General features: G+C 47.7%; 1 protein-coding gene and 1 long non-coding RNA gene across 2 annotated transcripts in view; both read right to left on the reverse strand.

Moving 5' to 3' along the window:
* LOC142257479 (uncharacterized) overlaps window positions 1-22,671 on the reverse strand; it is a 345,860-nt gene that overhangs the window by 27,634 nt on the left and 295,555 nt on the right. The window contains exons 4-6 of the mRNA XM_075329612.1: window positions 12,221-12,344; window positions 12,075-12,139; window positions 11,771-11,873 (exon numbers count right to left, since the gene is read on the reverse strand). Of these exons, the coding sequence (XP_075185727.1) occupies window positions 11,771-11,873; window positions 12,075-12,139; window positions 12,221-12,344 (292 nt within the window). The remainder of the gene's footprint in view (window positions 1-11,770; window positions 11,874-12,074; window positions 12,140-12,220; window positions 12,345-22,671) is intronic.
* LOC142257571 (uncharacterized) overlaps window positions 13,294-22,671 on the reverse strand; it is a 35,116-nt gene continuing 25,738 nt past the window's right edge. The window contains exon 3 of the long non-coding RNA XR_012727644.1: window positions 13,294-13,346. This is a non-coding gene — a long non-coding RNA (uncharacterized LOC142257571). The remainder of the gene's footprint in view (window positions 13,347-22,671) is intronic.

A 22,671-nucleotide genomic window follows, 5' to 3' on the forward strand; every position in this document is an offset into this window, starting at 1 on the left:
AAAGAAGCGCGGTTTTCAATCAACCAGCGCGGCACATGCAGCTAGGGGTTCCTCCTTGCTGGACGTATATCGGGTAAGCAGCTTGGTTTCTGGTTGCTGTTCTCCCTTTTTTGTTTATATGGATGGGCTGTAATTTGTGATCATTGCTTTACAGTCCGTCCATGGGGCAATTTCATTGTCTGCCAGTCCTGGTGTTATTATTGGTATGACGACTAGTACCCTATCAAGACTCCCCTGATGATCATTTATTGAAACGCGTCGGGAGGTACACTATTTGGTTTGAGCCAACAAAAGGTATCTGTGTAGGACCTTTGTGAGGTCGCCTGTGTTTGAGCTCTATCATCTTATGCCCTTGAAAACACGGTAAGACCGTTTTTTTCTTCTTTATCTACATGGTTGCGGTTGGTATATGGTATTTGCTGTTCCAACGTAGCAACCATCTTTGCTGTGATTATAATGCAGGTATGTGTGTGACTTGCTTTTTCATACCCCCTGCATTTTGTGCCTGAGTGTTTCTGTCTGAGGCTGGTATTTCTGTTTTTCAGCCCATGATAACACTTTTTATTCTTTTATGGTGGCAGTCCACTTTTTAATGCATATTAATTAAATGTTATGTTTTAGGAGTTTTTTTCTCTTTTGCATTACCCCATTTGCTATTTACTACATATACAGTTAATAAACATTGCCATTACACTTACAGGTCCCCGCGACGCGTTCTGCACTCTGGCTCCCGACGCTTTTCCTTACGATCATCGCTGCGCCCTCCCGGTAACCAGCACTGCTGATAGGACCTTCCGTGACGTCGTCATAGCATGTGACCAGTCATGTGTCTATTATCTCATTGGCTACAGACTGGTCACATGGCTAGACGTCATGCTAGGTCCTGTCAGTGCAACTCTCCGGTACGCGGTGCTACTTTGAACATCTCCGTGTACCGGCGAGATACTTGGGCACATGGTCGACTCCCCGTCCCTGCATGTCAGCGCTCTTTACAGAGTCAGCCCACATGCAAGGACTGGATGCCACAGCCGGTTACTATAGCAACGGTGGCAGCGGTGACGTCACCGCTTACAACCCACAGCCTCCGCTCACTCACTGAGTGATTAGACTGCATGGGGGAGCAGCAGCGTCTTCCTCCCATGCAGTGCTGTCTGATGTAGCAGAGCTGCATGGGTTGAAGAAGAAAGAAGACTGAATACCAGGATCATGGAGGGTTGAGAGGGAGTAATAAACATGGAGTCTCTAAGTGTGTCTGTGTATTTATTTCTATTAAAAGTATTTTTTCTCTGTGTAATGTCTTATTTTTTAACCCTTTATTGGAGATTTTTAATGGCCGGGTCAAACTTGCCTAACATTGGGATTGGAGAAGCAGGAAGCTCATCTGCATATTTCCAGTGCATTCTGGGAAGAGGAGAAGAGTCGCCTTAAGCTAATCGATTGGTGGGACTTGCCGGGTCTCGCTGTTTCAGGACATTGCAAAACCAGGGATTGGAGAAGCAGGAAGCTCATCTGCATATTTCCAGTGCATTCTGGGAAGAGGAGAAGAGTCGCCTTAAGCTAATCGATTGCTGGGACTTGCCAGGTCTCGCTGTTTCAGGACATCGCAAAAGACTTTCCACCCATCATACACTGCATCAAGCAATATGGAAGAGAAGAAAATTCTACATGGTCACCTGCAACACATGCCACATGTTTACGGATCTGCTGCACCAGGAATCCAACTTCAACTGTCAAAAATGCAAACTTGTTGCCCTCTTAGAGGAAAAGGTGAAGGGACTGGAAGAAAGAATAGCAACGCTGAAGCTAATTAAAGAACATGAAGACTTCTTGGACGAAGCAGAAGCAACAATTCAGGATATGGAAAGTGAAAAAAGCTTCACCCGTCACCAGGGCAGCTGGAAGAGTTGGATACAGCGCCAGTTGATGGCGCTTCTATGAAAGCGCCATTTTATGGGGCGGCTGCGGACTACAATTCAAAGCAGAAGGGCTCAGAAAGCTTGGGCCAACCTGTGCTGCGGATTCCAATCCCCAGCTGCCTAGTTGTACCTGGCTGGACACAAAAATTGGGCGAAGCCCACGTCATATTTTTTTTAAAATTATTTCATGAAATTTGTGCAATAATTAAAATAAAAAGGGCTTCCCTATATTTTTGGTTCCCAGCCGGGTACAAACAGGCAGCTGGGGGTTGGGGGCAGCCCGTAGGTGCCTGCTGTACCTGGGTAGCATACAAAAATATGGCGAAGCCCACGTCATTTTTTTGAGGGGCAAAAATCTCCTGCATACACTCCTGCATACAGTCCTAGATGGAGTATGCTGAGTCTTGTCGTTCTGCAGCTGCTGTCTGCTCTCCTGCATACACCAGTGGATGAAGTATGCTGAGCCTTGCAGTTCTGCTCCCCCTGCCTCTCCCTCCAGCATACAGTCCTGAATGGAGGATGCTGAGCCTTGTAGTTCTGCAGCTGCTGTCTGCTCTCCTCCATACAGACAGCTGCAGAACTACAAGGCTCAGCATACTCCATCCAGGACTGTATGCAGGAGCTTTTTGCCCCCCCCCCCAAAACATTACGTGGGCTTCGCCATGTTTTTGTATACTAGCCAGGTACAGCAGGCAGCTACGGGCTGCCCCAACCAACCTATTCCGGCTGGGAACAAAAAATATAGGGATTTAAATAAAAAACACGACGTGGGCTTCGCCCAATTTTTGTGTCCAGCCAGGTACAACTAGGCAGCTGGGGATTGGAATCCGCAGCGCTGGGTGCCCAAGCTTTCTGGACACCTCTGCTGCGAATTGCAGTCCGCAGCCGCCCCAGAAAATGGCACTTTCATAGAAGCTCCATCTTCTGACGCTGTATCCAACTCTTCCAGCTGCCCTGGTGACGGGTGGCTCGCTGGGTAATAATGGGGTTAGGGCTAGCTGTATATAATCAACTGGCTCTAAGCCCGAAATTCATGGTGTCACGCCAATATCAGAAATGGCCATCATGAATTTCTAGTACAGATAAAAAAAAAAAAAACAACACACAGAAAAATATTTTTATTAGGAATAAAACACAACACAATTAGTGACTCCATCTTTATTGAAATAAAGAACCCCCCTCCGCAGTAATCCTGGGTCAAGGGTCCCGCGCCGTCCAATCTGGATCCAATATCATCTGATCGGTTTGCTGGAAGGCAAAGCGATCAGATGATGTGTCAGGTTCAAGGGCCTGAATCACATGACACTGCAGCTGATTGTATAAACGGCTTTTATACAATCAGCTGATGGATCAGTAGAAAAAAAAACACTGGCACCATTCAGCGAGCTAACCGCTCAATCTTCCTATTTCAGGTTTATACACGCATTATAGGACTTGTAAATTTCCTTGCATTCTGGCCACGGTGCTCATACCAATGAAAGGCCACGCCTTTCCCCCTGACCTGATGGTCGAATAAAACAGCTTTTTTTTTTACCGCATATTTGGTGAGTGCCTTCCGTCTCTTTTCACATGGACTGGATGGATGGGCGGATGGATGGGTGGGCAAACACCAGCAGTACCGCACTCATCATCCTCACACACACGCAGGCACTACAATCACCATCATCACCGCACATGCAAGCATTACCTCAGTGATGTCCCCGCTGACAGCGCGGCTCACTTTATTGCTGCGTGGATCTGACCCAGAGTGCTCCTGTTCTATGGCGCTCCTGTTAGCTTCATGTAGTAGAGTTGGATGCGTCGTGGGACCTCTGTGGATTATGTCGGAACTGGAGGTGTATTTGGGGATTTTAATAAAATGGTGAAAGAGGGTGTTTTTTGTCCTTTATTCCAAATAAAGGATTTTTCGTTGTGTGTGTTTATTTACTTTCACTTACAGGTTAATCATGGAAGGTATGTCGGGGAGACGCCGGCCAGGATTAACCTTGTTATTACCCCGATTGCCACTGCACAAGGGCAATTCGGGATGAACTGGGTAGAGTCCCGGGACTGTCGCATCTAATAGATGTGGCAATTCCGGGCGGCTGCTGGATGATATTGTTAGGGTGGTGGGCTCCCCATCCTGACAATACCAGCCTTCAGCCGTGTGGCTTTCTCCTGGCTGGTATCAAAATTGGAGGGGAGGGGGGAACCACATTTTTTTTATTATTTATTTTACTGCACGATATAGACCCGCCGGCGGCGGCTGTGATTGGTTGCAGTGAGAAAGCTGTCACTCATCGTGGGGGCGTGTCTGACTGCAACCGATCATGGGCGCCAGTGGGTGGGGAAAGCAGGGAATACCAGATTGAATAATGAAGCGGCAGCCATTTTCGAAAGAGGAAAAGCTGCTGGAGCTTTGTGGCAGCCGTGCAGCGCCGGGCCCGTGATTGTGAGTAGGAAAGCGAGAGGGATTGTGCTGGGGACGCAGGACGCATACAGCTACGCAATGTGCGCACACAGCCTTACTGTGAAAAGCCACGCTTTTGGTGATCGAACCGTTATCGAACGGTAACTCGAACTGCCGAATTTGAAGCAAATCGTTCGAGTTCGTCGAACGACTCGAACACCGACCAAAATTACTCAAATTTGAAATTGTCGAACCGCTTGACTCAAACATCGCTCAACTCTACTCTCCACATCAAATTGGGATTGATGAAGCAATTCGTAAAATCACTTCCAAAAAAGGGAGAATGCTTCAAATACTTGGTTGCCAAGTTTCCAGGCCTCTTGGAAGCAAAATTGAAGGAAGGTGTGTTCGTCGGACGAGATATTAGAAGCCTTATAGCTGATCAAGAGTTTATCAATGCCATGACGCATCCTCAAAAAGAAGGGTGGATTGCATTTAAAGAGGTTATAGAGAAATTTTTAGGCAATAACAAAGACCATGACTACAAATAGTCAGACAAATGCTGAAAGGTTTAGGTTGCCTGATGAGTTTGAAAGTGCATTTCCTCCATTCCCACCTTGACAACTTTCCTGAAAATTTGGGAGCTGTGAGTGAAGAGTAAGGTGAACGATTCCACCAAGACATTAAAGAGATGGAAAGAAGATACCAGGGAAGATTGAGCATTACAATGATGGCAGACGCTTCAGAGAGACATCACAGATGCTACTCACAAGCGTAAATGTACAAAGAGAAGCCTCACAGGGAAGAAGAATCGATTTTAGTGTGTGTTACTGAGCTCACTGCAGTTAAAAAAATGATTTCTATGAAACATTTGTAATAAAAAATTAATTTTATGAGTCTATTTTCATTTATTTTGAGGTATTGTCTTATTTAACATAGTTACTTAAACAAAACTGAGGTCATTTTCGGATTCAGTGCACTCAAAAACAAAGATTACATGGAATAACCAAAAGAGCTCTAGAAGCGCCATCTTCTGGCGCTGTATCCAACTCTTCTAGCTGCCTTGGTGCTGGGTGGCTCGCTGAATAATAATGGGGTTAGGGCTAGCTGTGTATTATCAACTGGCCCGGAGACTGAAATTCATGGTGGCACGCCAATATTAAGACATGGCCACCATAAATTTCTAGTAAAGATAAAACACACAAAAGTATTTTTATTAGAAATAAAACGCAACACAATTAGTGACTCCATCTTTATAGAAAAGAAGAATCCCCCCTCCGCCGTAGTCCTGGGTCGAGGGTCCCGCGATGTTCAATCCGGATCCAATATCATCTGATCGGTTTGCTTGAAGGCAAAGCGATCAGATGATGTGTCAGGTTCAAAGACCTGAATCACATGACACATCAGCTGATTGTATAAACGGCTTTTATACAATCAGCTGGTGGATCACTAGAAAAAAAACAAACTATACTTACCTCTCTGCAGACTCCAGTCCGATCGCTGCAGGACCGGCCGGTAATCAGCTGCTACGGTCACCTGACAGCATCAGCTGATCATTTAAACCAGCTGGGCCGTAAAAAGCCGGCCTCACTGTTGGACTTTAACTGTCAGCTGATGCCGTCAGGTGACCGCATCAGCTTATCACCGGCAGGTCCTGCAGCGATCGGACGTTTCCTGGGAGTCGGCAGACAGTCGGAGCAGGGGTGGCGGTACTGGGAGAAGAGCTGGGAGAGGACATGGCGCAGGACGGGAGCGGACATGGCGCAGGACGGGAGTGGACATGGCGCAGGACGGTGGAAGCAGGGGTGACGGTATCGGGAGGATTCACTCTTCTGTGTTTACCAACACAAGGAATACTGGATGAGTACAATCCTTTTCCTGTACACGTGACTGTACTACCCACACCTTGCGTTTATAGCTGCGTTTTTAGCCATAGAAACGCAGCTATATTTGAAATTTGCGTTTTTCATCGCGTTTTTGAACATCTCATTGAACTCAATGGGTAAAAAACGCAGGAATATTTGACATGCTGCATTTTTGTTTTTGTGGGCACCACATGGGGGTATATAGCAGGATGGATGAGGGGTATGCAGCAGGATGGATGGGGATATATAGCAGGATGGATGGAGGTATACAGTAGGATGGATGGGGGTATACAGCAGGATGGATGGGGGTATATAGAAAGATGGATGGCGTATATAGAAGGATGGATGGGGTGTATAGAAGGATGGTTGGGGGTATATAGCAGGATGGATGGGGGTATATAGCAGGATGGATGGGGGTATATAGCAGGATGGCAGTATACACCAGGATGGGGGTATATAGCATGAGGGCATATACCAGGATGGGGCTATATAGCAGGATGGCAGTATATAGCAGGATGAGGGCATATACCAGGATGGGGGTATATAGCAGGATAGGGGTCATACCAGGAAGGCAGTATATAGTAAACTCTGAGTAAAGAGGGAAGAGAAATATGTGGATGGGAAATAAACATGAAGTCATCTGTGAATAAGGCCATTTTACCATGCCTCTCCCCTGCCTCAATGCCATGAATGCTAGTGTTACCGCTAGGTGCTCCATTATAATAATATGGAGGAAAGTAGACAATGGACAACCCTACTGGGTGCCATTGTGGATAGGGAATGAGGGGGACAAAAATCCGTTCGCCTTGACCATTGCTGAGGGGCCAGTATAAAAGGATGTAGCACGATCTAAAAATTTAGCACCAAAGCCCACTTGCCGTAGGGAGGCCAACATGAAGTTCCAACTGACCCGGATGAAGCCCTTCTCAGCGTCGACTTAAAACAGACACATAGGTAAGAAGCGGGCCATCAGAAGGTACAACTTATTGTTGTCGCGGGCTACATGACCCTGCACAAACCCCCTTTGATCCATATGGATGATCTTCAGAAGGGTGGGGCCAGTCTTCTGGCTAATGCTTTCGAAAAAGTTTTCTATCTAAATTGATCAGTGAAATGGGTCTATAATTGGAATCCACCGTATGATCCGTCCCTGGTTTGGGGATAACACAAGTGAGCTTCCAGCGACTGGGCTACTCAGAGTGTTGGCCGAGAATTGGTCAGGAATAGGGAGAGCATTCAACAATATAAAATTTAGGGGAGAACCCATCGGGATTTGGGCTTTTACCTTATGGGGGAGTCTCGGATAATGGACGATATCTCTGTCTCTGATAAATCCTATTCAAGGGCTTTGTTACAGAAATAATCAGGTTTACAAGATCAGATTGTTGCTATTATTGTTTGAATTTGCTATATATAACATAAGTCTGAATAACATTCAGACCTGAGTGAAGGCCATATTGTGTGTAATGTACCTTTAAATATAAAATGATATATTACGTGCTGGTGTATTACAAAATGTACGAGAGCTTATCTGAGAGTAGCCCCTGATGCACATGGTATGATTAAGCATGACTCTGCATGTTCCACAAGTACATAAGCTGATATTAATAAGTCCCTACACTATGTAAGAACAAGATATATACCATCTTGGAACGTGCAGCATGCCAAGAATATTATCTTGGTATCCATTTGGATCAGGCGGTCTCTGATTTACATGATATTCCAGATGAACCAATCAGTATGATATAAAACAAGGATGTAACCAATTATTATGTGATAGTGATAAGATTGACCAATGTATATTGTGGTACATTGACTTATATGTTAAAACTTAATAAATATGACCCCCGGGCATTTGCCCAGCTGGGGAACCACACGACTGTCATTGCTGACTCTGGCTTCCTCCCGTCGACGAAGCATTCATTGGGCACGTGGCTTGACTGATTGCCATAACAGCTTCAACCTCATTCCTGGGAAAAGTCGGGAAAGCTGTCCTTGTCAAGCAATCATTGATTTTATGATCTAATGCCTCCTGGCACAGATTGCTAAATTGGCCCTTGATGATGTATAGTTCTCTGTAAAAAGTTAGGAAATGTTTGGTGAGTTGAGCAAAATTCTAGGTCAAGGAACCATCCGAGCGTTTAATCGTGGGAATATGGCTAGGATCTCCCCTAGGGTGGAAAACCCTAGCTAGTGGTCTACCACATTTATCTGCGTATTCATGTAGGAATCTATTAAACCTGGTCTTGTGACGTGTGTATCGTTGGTCAACAAGGGATTCGAGCTCCTCTCTGTGTTTAATCAGCTCAGATACTATAAGTGGAGACAATGTCGTCTTATGGGCATACTCTAGATCTGATATTTTCTTTACCAGGAAATAAATGGTTTGGGCACTCACTTAAGCCTGGCTCCGTATTTGATTAGGACCCCCTCAATACACATTTGAGCGCCTCCCACTGCGTGGGGAGAGCCGTAGGATCCACTGAGTGGACCTCCACAAATTTGGTTATAGTATTCTGCAATTCCACCATACACAACTAATTCCTGAGCAAGTTGTCATTCAGCCGCCAAAACAAGGGCTTTCCGAGTCTGTCCAGGATGGAGAGTCTCAGAAATATGGGGACTTAATCTGACCAAGAGATGCTTCCTATTCTATAAAGTGTTGTACCCGCCAGGTCAGAGCACACTGACAGATTAGAAACAGGTCTATGCGGCTGTATGAGGAATGAGCCAGGGAGTAGTAGGTATAACTGCGATCCGTAGGGTGCAGTGTTCTCCACATATCCACCAAATGGAAGTTTTGGGTGGCACGTTTGACAACAGTAAATTTCCTATGGGAGAGAGGGTGATGTCCCGAGGTCGAGTCTACTTCAGGGTCAAGAGTGAAGTTCAAGTCGCCACCTAAGATCAGGATCCCCTCTGGAAAGTCAGCCAGAGAGTACACGAGGGAGGAACAAGTTGTCACCGAGTCACTGTTAAGCAAATACCAGTTAGCTACGGTGAAAATGGAAGAATTTACATTTTTTAAAAATAAAACTACTCTCTGGGTCGACTGTCGTGTCTAAAACCAAAGTGTACTAAAGCCTTGTGGCTACCTATTAATATCGCTTTTCATTCTCATTCTGGATTGGAGCTGTGTACCCACTTGGTATAGTGCCTATCTTTGAAGCAGGAGAGATGGCCAATCTTGAGGTGCGTCTCCTGCAATAGTAGGATATGAATTTGCTTCTTGTGCATGTCAAAGAGCACGAGAGACCTCTTTAGCGGTACGTTCAGGCCCCTCACATTTACAGAACCCAGTTAATCTGTGACATCTTAAAAGGGGAGGTCCGGTAAGAAAAGGCAAAGAAAAAAAAAAAAGAGTCCACTGGAGAGTGGAGAAGGGAAAACTAAGAAAGGAGACAAAAAAGCCAAAAAACAGTCCAGAAAGGAAACTAGATTCAGAGAAAATACGACAAAGAATAACCAATGCGGTAACTACGTATCCCGTACACGGACAAATATGGGCTGAAAAACGAGTGCCAATGATTGTGAAACAAGGGATATTGAACCAACGCCACAAAAAAGTGGCATGTAATCCTAAATTGGGGGGGGGCATAGGTATCAAATATGCAGAGCAAACTATATCTCTGGTATGGGAGGAAAATATAAACAGTTTCAAACAGAAAATTCTCAATTCTCAGGGGGATGGCATCCCCTCCACCACCGCTATGCCAATTGGTACCACAGAAGAGGGGGACCGAACCCATCGCTACATCTAAAAGGCACATAGTACCCATCCAGGTCTGAGAACCTGGAGGACTCTAACAGGCAATACCCGAGACGAGATCAAATAGATCTGGTGAGGGGACAGTCCAACAATTCCACGTGAAGTAGACCATGACCCATTAAGGGGGGAGGGGGGTGGGGGGTTGGTCGAGGAATTGTCCGCCCACCTTTTTCCCGGCAGAGAGTATGCTGCCGGTCACCTGCGGGTACAGCACCCCTCAGTCCCATCGGAATGTCCGGCCAGAGCTCAATGGCGACCAAGGGGATGTCCAGGGCCGCAGAGAAGGCACAATTTGGATTTGTCCATCTTTGAATAAAATGAAGGGCCCACTGCGGATCTTGAGCATAATAGGCTCCTTCAGAACATAGCAATGCACTCTACATATCACATCTCTCGGGCGGTCGTTTTCCACAGGTTTAGGGCCCAGAGCCCTGTGAGCTCTATCAAGGTCCAACATATTGCTAGGGGGTTCGCCCAGGATGTCGTTAAAGATGGTTTATAGTGTACGAAGAAGGTCTTTGGATTTACCAGATTCTGGCAAGCCACATGCTCAAATATTGTTTCTGTGGCTCCTAATTTCAGCATCATCCATAGCCTCCACTATGTACTGTATTTGGTAGGAATGTTGCTCCAATATGACAATCTAGGCTTTTGACGTCTTTAAGGCACTGGACTTTCCCTGTGTGACTCTGGGCATCGACCCTCTCACCATGCCCCTTCATGGCGGTTCAGAGCGGTATGCTAGTTCTAGCCTAGCAATATAGGCCTCCATATGCTCACTGGTGGGAATGGCAGTTATACATGTGCGCATCTCATTAAGTTCAGCCAGGACCCCCGACTCCTGTGTGCCCACGCAGTGCACTAATGGCCCAGCATTAGAGTTCAGCGAGTACCTAACTTTTCATACTCGCTATACTCATAACGAATACTCTCTACTTCTCCCGTATTCATTCTGAATAGCGTGTGCAAAATAAGTCTATGGGGAAAAACTGGCAAAGTAACGAGTAACCTGAATTCCGACTATTTGCTACTTGCATACATAGTACGGCATTCGGGTTACTCGTTACTTTACGAGTTTTTTCCGATTGACTTGCTCCGCCGGCTGGCCATTGGATCCCCACGCCTGGACACCCCGTAACTCTGAGCAGAGTTTGGCTGCTCGGCGTCAGCTGTGCAGGAGGCTCCTCTGTGTTTACGTGGCTGCTGGTAAACAGCTATGAGCCAGGGCTTCACTGCATGGAGCAGCGGCCATTTTAGGAGTCCCTTGGAGGCCTCTGGCAGTTTGATCCTGGAGAAAAAGTGTTGGATCCCTCTCATCTCCGCCTGAGAGTCCCCGGTGTTGCACCCTTGCGTTCTGCCCCGTCTCCTGTGGCTCATGATATGCTTTCTGGCTCTGTAGGCTGCGTGGATCTGCTGATATTTTGTCCGGCGGCAAAATCTGAGACACCGCGCGTCCTCACTCTTCCATAGGCCAGGTCACACCCCTCTAAACTTCTTTTTAAAACACACTGGACTATTTTTAGGTCTCAATTTTCTATGGATTCTTAGTCCCTTAACTGGAGAAACCCCTCATCAGCCCTGACAGCGGATAATAGGAAAGAGCTGGAGCTCGTCCTCACTCACATCGGCAGAATTCATGTCCAGCTGTATTTCTCTTCTATAACATAACTGCACATCCCGTGTTATCACCTGCACCGGGATCACAGATTCATTCACATTTCATGTGCATTTTACATGAAGGGTTAATATACCGCTGGAGAAACTGACACAGCAAAGAGCGGAAATATAGGAATGTGTGACTTGTGTGCGTTATTGGGTGGTCTGTACTCACCGGGGCGGTGATCTGTAGGAATCTCCTCGTTACTCCGCTGATCGCCCCTCACATTTCTCTCTGGAGAATTAATATTGTTCAGATCTTTATCCGGACCCAAAAGCTGCAAAACAAAATATTGTAAAAGTCCCCGGGAATAATGGAGAAAAGATCCGGACATGTGAGGTCTGTGGTCAGCTGTGATCCTGCCGTCTCCACCGCTCTCATTACACAAGTATAAAACATCTAATACTGGAGGAGAAAACAAGACTGAACACAAGGAGGTCACAGCCGTCTACACCTCATAGGGGAGATCTCCATCTACCTGAGGATCCTGTGGAGGAGGAGGAGCGGGACATCTCTCTGGGGTCGTCCTCGTACTGGAGAGACCTGCAGGAGACACAGACAGGACGGACATCATTATTACATACAGATAATTATAGGGCAGGTGTATTCAGTCCTGTCTATTACCTGGTGATGTGCGGGGCTGGGGCTCCTCCATCATCACCTCCTTGTACCGCTCCTTGTGTCCTTCTAGATACTCCCACTCCTCCATGGAGAAATAGACCGTGACGTCCTGACACCTTATAGGAACCTGACAACACAATGATACCGTCATCACCCAGAATCCTCCAGTGCCGTCCTGTATAATGTCCCAGCATTCCCAGCAGTGTCACCTCTCCAGTCAGCAGCTCCAGCATCTTGTTGGTGAAATCTAGGACCTTCTGGTCTTTGACGTCCTCATGTATCGGGGGGTGAGGTGGAGGCCCCAGGATTGAGCTCAGGGTTCCTCCCCGTCCTTCACACACAGGGGCCTGACAGCGATCACTAGAGGTCTTCACTACTGTGTAATCCTGAGTGTGGAGACATTAATAATATCACTACAGACATTTCCAGAGTCCATCACCTCCCCGGTCATATCCTCTGTTATCCCCATAGATAGTGATGTAATGTGATGACATCAGAACCTCTCACCTCCCCGGTCATATCCTCTGTTATTCCCATAGATAATGATGTAATGTGATGACATCAGAGCCTCTCACCTCCCCGGTCATATCCTCTGTTATTCCCATAGATAATGATGTAATGTGATGACATCAGAACCTCTCACCTCCCCGGTCATATCCTCTGTTATCCCCATAGATAATGATGTAATGTGATGACATTAGAGCCTCTCACCTCCCCGGTCATATCCTCTGTTATTCCCATAGATAATGATGTAATGTGATGACATCAGAGCCTCTCACCTCCCCGGTCATATCCTCTGTTATCCCCATAGATAATGATGTAATGTGATGACATCAGAACCTCTCACCTCCCCGGTCATATCCTCTGTTATCCCCATAGATAATGATGTAATGTGATGACATTAGAGCCTCTCACCTCCCCGGTCATATCCTCTGTTATTCCCATAGATAATGATGTAATGTGATGACATCAGAGCCTCTCACCTCTCCGGTCATATCCTCTGTTATCCCCATAGATAATGATGTAATGTGATGACATCAGAGCCTCTCACCTCTCCAGTAAGATGGAAGATTATCTCCAGACTCAGGTTTAATATCTTCTCCATAATTTGGTCTTTGTCCTTATTCATCTTTTATGTCAATCAGGAAAAATGAAAAGAAAACAACAGAAAATCCTTTATTGTAAAGAGGATGAGATGATGCTGAGAAAAATAAACTAAAAACACACACAAAAAAAAAAACAAAACTGGGGGGGCGTGTCTGGAACTCCATGAGACAGGACGCCTAGGTGCTGAGCTCCTCCACCCGGGATTACAAAAAGCACATTTAAACAAGCCTGGAGGATCCAAAATGGGGAAAAAGAAACCCCCAAAGAATCCTAAAGATCCTGGGACCCCAGCATAACTCATCCTGAACTCCTTTTTGACAAGGGAGCTGCAGGGGGAGCAGGAGCAGTAGGAAGCCCGACTGCAGCGACGATGAATGTGGAGGAGACCACGCGGGGACCGCCTGCACGCGATGCAGGAGGAAGACTGATTGTGGAGCGGGGACCCGTGAGTGCCGGCGGGATGGAGGCCTCCCTCGCGGTCAAGATGGCGGCGGCGGGAAGGACGTACGGTAACTCACCTGCAGCCCTGCAGGAACGAGAACGCGGTGAGCTGGAGGATCCTGAGCACCCCCGACCCACCAGGCCAAGTGAGCGACTACCGTTCTCCCTAGAGGCGAGCTCTGGAAGCCGGGCGGGAGTAGCGGTGGAGATGCTGCACCTCCCCCACCTGGAAGTACTGGAGCGTGGCGGCGGCTGGAGCCCTGAAACCCACGTGGACGCTACGCTGAGAGGAGCGGGAGGCACAGAGTGGGATGCAGAGGAGCTGGGATTGGGGAGCAGTGGCCCTGAGGGATCAGGGGATCTGCTAGGAGGTTGCAGGGAGGCTTTGGAGGACACATAAGAGGTCCTGCAGAATGCTGGAGTCCCCCACTGGAACCACCAACGTTGCAAAATGAAACCTTCACTTCTAGGCCCCAAAGACCCCACAAATTAACTAGGGGCCTGGGACTGCAGAGCCCGGAGTCCCCCTCTGATCCAGATAACACCAGGAAGAAAACCCAGGAGAGGGCAATGGCCAGCCCTTCCACCATGCAGCCTATGTGCTTCCATGCGGAGTGGTGGGAGCATGTCCAACAGCTCCCCACCAAGAAAGATTTCCAAACGCTCATTTCTGAGGTTAAAGATGCCTGCAGATCTGAAATAGCGGCGGTCCGGCAGGATGTCGTTTCCATCTCTAAAAGAATCAATCAGCTGGAGAACGATCATAGTGAGGCTAGAACAACCATCCGTCACCTTCAGTCCCAAACCTCCTCTCAAGCTAACGTTATAAGGGAGCTGCAGCGTCATATCGAGGATCTGGACAATAAAGGCGCACGCCATAATATAAGGGTCAGAGGTGTACCCGAGTCCCCAGCGAAGGAGGATGTTATAACAATTTTGCAGACTATATTCAACTCACTTCTGCAGCGGCTGCCTGTCAATCCAATTCCCATGGATAGAGCGCATAGGGCCCTACGCCCTAAAAATTTGAAAGGGAACCCAAGAGATATTATTTGTCATATCATTGACTTTCAACTTAAAGAAGAAATAATGTTTAAAGCATGACCGCCAAAACAAGTGATGTACCGAGGTACCAAAATCCAGTTATTCCAAGACCTCTCGTGGATAACACTCCAGCAGCGGAAGGCCCTCCGCCCACTACTGTCGTCTCTGAAGGACAACAACATTCTTTACAGATGGGGGTTCCCGTTTAGCCTCACTGCACGGCGAGGAGAGACACTAGCCAGCCTCCGGACCCCCGCCGATCTTGAGCCTTTCTGTCGGGCCTTTGACCTTCCTGTTCCAGATCTACCAGACTGGACTATGCCCCAGCAGTTGCCGCCACTTCCTCAAACCTGGCAGCCGGCCACTACATCGCGCAAACGACGATCCAGGAGTTCGAGGGAAGAAGAACCTACTTGACTGCGCTTTCCTGGGAACTTACGGTTACCTGTAGAATTTACTTCTTCCTAATGGGTCTAACTATATAGTTCTCTATATCTTTGTGATTTCTCCTCTTTAAAAAATCCCGGGGGTGGGGGGGGTTGGGTCAGTGTGTCGATTTGTGGAGTTTTGCCACCCACCCACTGAGACAGAGTTGTACTAATCTTTTCGCACTTTAGTCTACAGTGCAGGTTATATACAATGTGATACTCTCTATTTTGAGTAAATATAAGTCGACTCTGGTATTGGGATAGTGGACGGTTAGTGTTGACTGCCATACACTTATCTCATAATCAAAAATTCCTATTTTATAGTTGAACATAGTTATGTTTGTGTTTGTTATTTTATGTCTTGGTAAGATCCACAGGTATGCAATTTATCAAAGTATACACGCTTTACCACAGAAGGGTCCAGGGGGAACGCCTATCTCACACACTAAACGAAAGTCTCAGAAACTAGCCTTCACTCTAGCACATCTGGAGGTCACGGGATGGCTAAGTTAATGAGCCTTAATGTTAAGGGGTTGAACTCTGATGTGAAGAGGAGGCTGGTCCTCCAGGAGATGCGGAGGTCAAGGGCGGCAGTAGTGTTCCTGCAAGAAACACACTTTACAGATAAAGGTTCTTTTAACTTTGCCCGTCATTGGTTTCCCCAATCCTTTTCAGCCACGAACTCAAAAAAGAAAGCAGGGGTGGCCATTTTGATTTCTCACACTTGCCCATTTCAAGTGAGCAAGTGGGAGGCGGATCCATTGGGTCGCTTCCTGATTGTCCAGGGTACTTTAAATGGGAGACGGCTATTCCTATGTAACCTCTATGCCCCCAATGTCAATCAGATTAAATTTGTTTCATCTGTTCTATCACGCCTCCCATCACATCGTGGGGCCATACACATTATAAGGGGGGACTTTAATATGGTGTTTTCGGAGAATGCTGATAGATTGCATGCACCCTCACGCCCCGCAAGCTTACATAGACCATCACAATTATCTACAGACTGATCCGCAAAGACCAATTGTATGACCTCTGGAGAATAGATAACCCAACAGCAAGACAATACACTTTCTTCTCACACCCACATAATTCACATAGTCTAATAGACTACTTCTTTGGAAATATCCCCACACTAAGAACACTTCAGCAGGCTTGGATTGGTAGCATCACCTGGTGGGACCATGCCCCCATATCGATATCCCTGGACCTGATGACGGCCCCTCTAAAAAGAACCCACTGGAGACCTAATGACTCTTTATTAACCAACATTTATTCTCGAGAATCTCTCCGCCGGGCCATACAGAAATTACTTTACGGAAAACCTTCAGTCACCTCCATCCTTCCCGCTGATATGGGAAGCCCACAAGGCAGTCATTAGGGGGGAGTGCATAGCCCTTTCTTCTAAGCTTAAAAGGGACTCCCAACAGCTCTATCGCCAATATGAAAAGGACTTACGCATAGCAGAGGAACATCTCCGTACCCGTCCCTCTAAGACTCGCCTGAAAAAAGTGATAGACTTGAGATCTAAATTAAAAGAGATTACGCAGGGTCACAGAGAAACTCCTCCGGTACTCCCGCCAGAAATACTACGAATACGGGAACAAACCACATACGATGTTAGCCAGAAAGCTTAGAGATCAAACGATAACTACTGCCCCCTGTGCGATAAAAGACACTTCAGGTATCCCTCAATATGACCCCACAAAAATGGCCCAATTGTTTCATGCTTATTACACATCTTTATACTCTCTCCCTCCACCATTTCAAATGCCCCAACCAGACAGAGCAAAAATAGTGAACGACTACCTGACCACCTGTCACCTCCCAAAACTATCCCAGGAGGCATTGGATGAACTCAATCGGAAAATACTCCCAGACGAAATACACCAAGTTATCAAAGACTTACCGGGCCATAAAGCCCCGGGTCCTGATGGGTTCACCTACCTATACTATAAGACCTTTCTAGAGGAGCTGTCACCTCACCTAACACACCTCTTCAATCTGTTCATGGAGGGTGTGGACATCCCACATACATTTCTACATTCTTATATAACCATTATTCCCAAAGCCGGTAAGGACCCGATGGACTGTGCGAGCTACCGCTCGATTAGCCTCTTAAACTCTGATCTCAAGATATTCACTAAATTCTTGGCCGAACGTCTAAATAACTGGCTCCCGCACAAAGTAGGGTATGTTCGCTATCGTCAGGCGGGAGACAACACTCGCAGAATCCTGGATTTGGTGGAGGTGGCGAATAGGGAAGGAGTGGAGGCTCTTCTTTTGAGCTTGGACGCGGAGAAGGCCTTCGACAGGCTAAACTGGTCCTTCATGTTCTCTGTGTTGGGCCATTTTGGACTGTCAGGGCCATTTATCTCTGCATTAAGAGGCTTATACTCGTGTCCAGCGGCGACAATTCGCCTCCCTCACGGTCATTCAGAATCCCTTCCAATCCGAAACGGAACTAGGCAGGGATGCCCATTGTCCCCTCTCCTATATGTTCTTAGCATTGAGCCGCTGGCAGCACAAATCCGGCTTAATCCAGATATTATGGGGGTCAGGGTTCGGGAAAAATCCTTCAAGGTGGCCCTATTTGAGGACGATGTCTTGTTGTCGCTGACTAACCCAGTTATCTCCCTTCCAAACTTGCATGGAGTCTTAGCCCAGTATGCTAGGTATTCGGGATATAAACTTAACTCAGATAAAACGGAGGCATTACCCATCAACATTCCAGAAGCTAAAGTGCGGTCCCTAAAACAAAACTTTAAGTACTCCTGGCGTTCGGACTTCCTGCAATATTTAGGAGTTAAAATAACCCCCAGTTATAAAACAATATATCAGACAAACTTCCCACCCCTGATTCGAGACGTTGAAAATAGCTTAAAGAAGTGGTCATCCCTACAGATCTCCTTTTTAGGCAAAATAGCCACAATTAAAATGTCAATAATCCCAAAATTCTGTATCTGTTCGAAACACTTCCGGTACGAGTTCCCATGGGAGTGTTGAAAAAAGTCCAGTCAATACTTATGCAATTCATCTGGCACTCGGGGATGCATCGCATACCAGACTCAGTCTTGTGCGCACCACGTACAAGAGGGGGTCTGTCGTGCCCGAATCTTATACTTTATTATGCTTCTCACTTGCGTACCCTGGCCTCATGGACGACCCTGCCAGCATATAATAAATGGACAGAGATCGAGAAGCTTTGGATGGCACCTTTCCACCCAAGCTCTCTAATCTGGGGTCGCCCTAGTGAAACTCCTTCTAGAGAGCTTCTAGGCCCAATGGCATTCATAAGGGAGCTGTGGCGGCAGTGCAGGATAAAAGTTCCAACTGACGACACAGTCTTCTCTACTGACTCCCTTCCTGTTCACTACACACTTGACGGAGGGCATGAGCCCGGGGGTAGTGGGGCATTGGGTAAGGGCGGGCCTGTATTGTTTCCGTGATATAGTTAACCCAGTCACGCTAAAATTAAAGCCATTCTCAGACCTACGACACCAATACAAATTACCTCTCTACCTCTATTTCTCATACCAACAGATAACACATTTCTTCTCAGAATTTAGGGGGCAGATGACGTTAAGTCGCCCTTCGGCATTTGAGACCCTCTGCTCGGGGCGCACTTCAACCAAGGGTTTAATTTCAGCCATTTATAACATATTGTCAAGTGGGAATTCTCCAGACAGTGTAGCACACATACATGAAGAGATGGGAGGGCTGGGTCGGGCGACCGCTATCAGAAGCACTCTGGTCGGTGATATGGACTAGGACATTTCAGTCCTCAGTCAGCACTCTCTATAAGGAGAATCAAGTCAAGGTCCTTATGACATGGTACCACACCCCAGAGCTTCTGAATAAGTTCAACCGCACCTACCCAGATGTATGTTGGAGATGTGGACTTGGGGGAGCATCCTTATACCATATATTCTGGACATGCCCAGCTGTCAGTGGTTTCTGGGAGGAGGTGGAATCCCTGATGGGTAGATTAGTAGGTAGAAATGTGAGTAGGGACCCGGTGGTGTATTTACTAAATGCCCTCCCGTCGTCTTTAAGCAAACCTGACTTAAAGCTTTTCCTACATATTCTCACGGCTGCCAAATGTCTAATATCACTCTTCTGGAAGAGTGTAGCTCCGCCGTCAATCTCAGACCTCTATGCTCGGATAAAGGATGTTAGAAATATGGAGAGGTTGACCGCACAGCTCCACAATACAATGGACGGATTTATAAAGACATGGTCTCTGTGGGATGACTTTGGAAACACTTTCCAGATTTGAGGCTGAATAGGTGTTTCCTGCAGTGGGTATTCATATTATACACTAGACCGAGAGAAGACGAGCACGTATCCTGAGTCCCCATAGTTGTGATGTGGATTTCTTTGCCCTTTTCGAGTCCGAAGTACGTCATGAAGCCACTCCTCCTTCGCCTGATTTCTAATTTGTGTGTCACACAATTTATCTAACTGCATACCTGGGAAATGTTTCCTTTACATGTATACCGTATTTTTCGCTTTATAAGAAGCAGCTTTTGTTCCCCCAAATTTTGGGGGAAAGTAGGGGGTGCGTCTTATAAGCCGAATATACGGGGGGGGTATATATATGTACACTGCAGGGTCCAGGGGAGGTGGGGGCGCTGTGCTGGGGGCAAGTGAACGCTGCGGCGGCAGCATTTGATCTCCTGCTCCCGCTCATATAATATGCACAGCCGCTGTCCATCTCCGGTGGTGCTGAAATCGCACGCAGTGAGGGGCTGGGGCAGCGATGCATACTATATTTCTCTGCGCGCCCTTGTGATGGTACATGACCCCCCCCCGTGTTAGATCTGGCCCCCATGCTGCTGCTCATTCTAAAATAAAAAAAGCTTTACGTACCCCCTCCAGCGTTTCTCCCGGTGTCCCTGCTTCCACTGTGATCAGGCATGCAGAGATCTCAGTCTGCTGTGCCGATCACATGACCGCACTGAGAACCAGGAAGTGGAGGAAGAGAAGCACGGAGGGAGACAGGAGGGAGATCAGCGCTGGAGGAGGTAAGGAAAGAGGGTTTTATTTTACAATGGGCAGCAGCCTGGGGGCGATATCTAACACAGGGGGACTTGTGCGATCTATATAGGGGCCATGGACAGCACCATGGGGGCGATATCTAACACAGGGGGACTTGTGCGATCTATAGGGGCCAACAAGTTTTACAGTAAACAGAAAACAGCAAATGATAAAATGTAACTTTTATTTCTGTTTCTCTAAAAAGGGAAAAGACCCTGTCTTTATTAAAAACTGCCAAAAAGAGGGTATGAAAATGTACCGCCCCTGTAGCTACAGCGAAAAGGATCCCAGCTGTCACCATCCGTGAACCCTGTGAGGTTTCTCACCAAAACCTGCATCTCCTTATAATAACTCCCCTGAAGAATAAGTTTATAGGAAACGCGTCGGGAGAAGGAGGATTGGGGATTGTAACAGCAATTTTGTCACTTCAGAAGGGGTCCCGGATCCAGAGTGGAAGTATCCGTGGATACGCCGTTAATGGTGGCAAACTGTCTGTATGGAATTTGAACACACTTATATGGGTGAGACTGTTCCATTTATTTAAACCAGACAAGGATACAATGGGGCCTTGTTTTTTTACCCTGTTGTCTTGTCCCTTTGGGCTTTGATTCAGCACTGATATAGCTGTTAAGTGCATCCATTCCCTGTATTTGTTCACATGAGGGTATGGTACGGCATGTTCTGGGAAATAGGCATTGCTAGGGTGGAGTGACCCTGCAGTCTGGAGTATTGTTCATACCGATTTAATCAAGTGCCCTTGGTGTGGTTGCCATTAGTAACCAGTCTTTATGTTTGTTTGTTTATGCCAGCTAGTGGGGTGTATGGGCCCCTTTCTCTTTGTAGCGCTCTAGGGGCGGTACATTTTCATACCCTCTTTTTGGCAGTTTTTAATAAAGACAGGGTCTTTTCCCTTTTTAGAGAAACAGAAATAAAAGTTACATTTTATCATTTGCTGTTTTCTGTTTACTGTAAAACTTGTTTAAAAATCTTCTTTCAAAAATAAAAAGGGGAAATTATTTGAAAAGATAAAACAGTGCAGATGTCGTCTTCCCTTTTTTTCTGTCGGCGCCTTCGGGGTCTGCCGCGCTCTCTCCCCCATGTGTAGTGCGGAGTCTGTCGCGCTCTCTCCCCCATGTGTAGTGCGGGGTCTGTCTCTCTCTCTCCCCCATGTGTAGTGCGGGGTCTGTCGCTCTCTCTCCCCCATGTGTAGTGCGGGGTCTGTCGCTCTCTCTCCCTCATGTGTAGTGCGGGGTCTGTCGCTCTCTCTCCCCCATGTGTAGTGCGGGGCCAGTCGCTCTCTCTCTCCCCCATGTGTAGTGCGGGGTCTGTCGCTCTCTCTCCCCCATGTGTAGTGCGGGGTCTGTCGCTCTCTCTCCCCCATGTGTAGTGCGGGGTCTGTCGCTCTCTCTCCCCCATGTGTAGTGCGGGGTCTGTCGCTCTCTCTCCCCCATGTGTAGTGCGGGGTCTGTCGCTCTCTCTCCCTCATGTGTAGTGCAGGGTCTGTCACTCTCTCTCCCCCATGTGTAGTGCGGGGTCTGTCGCTCTCTCTCCCCCATGTGTAGTGCGGGATCTGTCGCTCTCTCTCCCCCATGTGTAGTGCAGGGTCTGTCGCTCTCTCCTCCATGTGTAGTGCGGGGTCTGTCGCTCTCTCTCCCTCATGTGTAGTGCGGGGTCTGTCGCTCTCTCTCCCCCATGTGTAGTGCAGGGTCTGTCGCTCTCTCTCCCCCATGTGTAGTGCGGGGTCTGTCTCTCTCTCCTCCATGTGTAGTGCGGGGTCTGTCGCTCTCTCTCCCTCATGTGTAGTGCGGGGTCTGTCGCTCTCTCTCCCCCATGTGTAGTGCAGGGTCTGTCGCTCTCTCTCCCCCCATGTGTAGTGCAGGGTCTGTCGCTCTCTCTCTTCCCCATGTGTAGTGCAGGGTCTGTCGCTCTCTCTTCCTCATGTGTAGTGCGGGGTCTGTCGCTCTCTCTCCCCCATGTGTAGTGCGGGATCTGTCGCTCTCTCTCCCCCATGTGTAGTGCAGGGTCTGTCGCTCTCTCCTCCATGTGTAGTGCGGGGTCTGTCGCTCTCTCTCCCCCATGTGTAGTGCGGGGTCTGTCGCTCTCTCTCCCCCATGTGTAGTGCGGGGTCTGTCGCTCTCTCTCCCCCATGTGTAGTGCAGGGTCTGTCGCTCTCTCCTCCATGTGTAGTGCGGGGTCTGTCGCTCTCTCTCCCTCATGTGTAGTGCGGGGTCTCTCGCTCTCTCTCCCCCATGTGTAGTGCAGGGTCTGTCGCTCTCTCTCCCCCATGTGTAGTGCGGGGTCTGTCGCTCTCTCTCCCCCCATGTGTAGTGCGGGGTCTGTCGCTCTCTCTCCCCCCATGTGTAGTGCGGGGTCTGTCGCTCTCTCTCCCCCATG

This window comes from Anomaloglossus baeobatrachus, chromosome 1 (genome assembly GCF_048569485.1).
Source record: "Anomaloglossus baeobatrachus isolate aAnoBae1 chromosome 1, aAnoBae1.hap1, whole genome shotgun sequence".
Lineage (NCBI taxonomy): Eukaryota > Metazoa > Chordata > Amphibia > Anura > Aromobatidae > Anomaloglossus > Anomaloglossus baeobatrachus.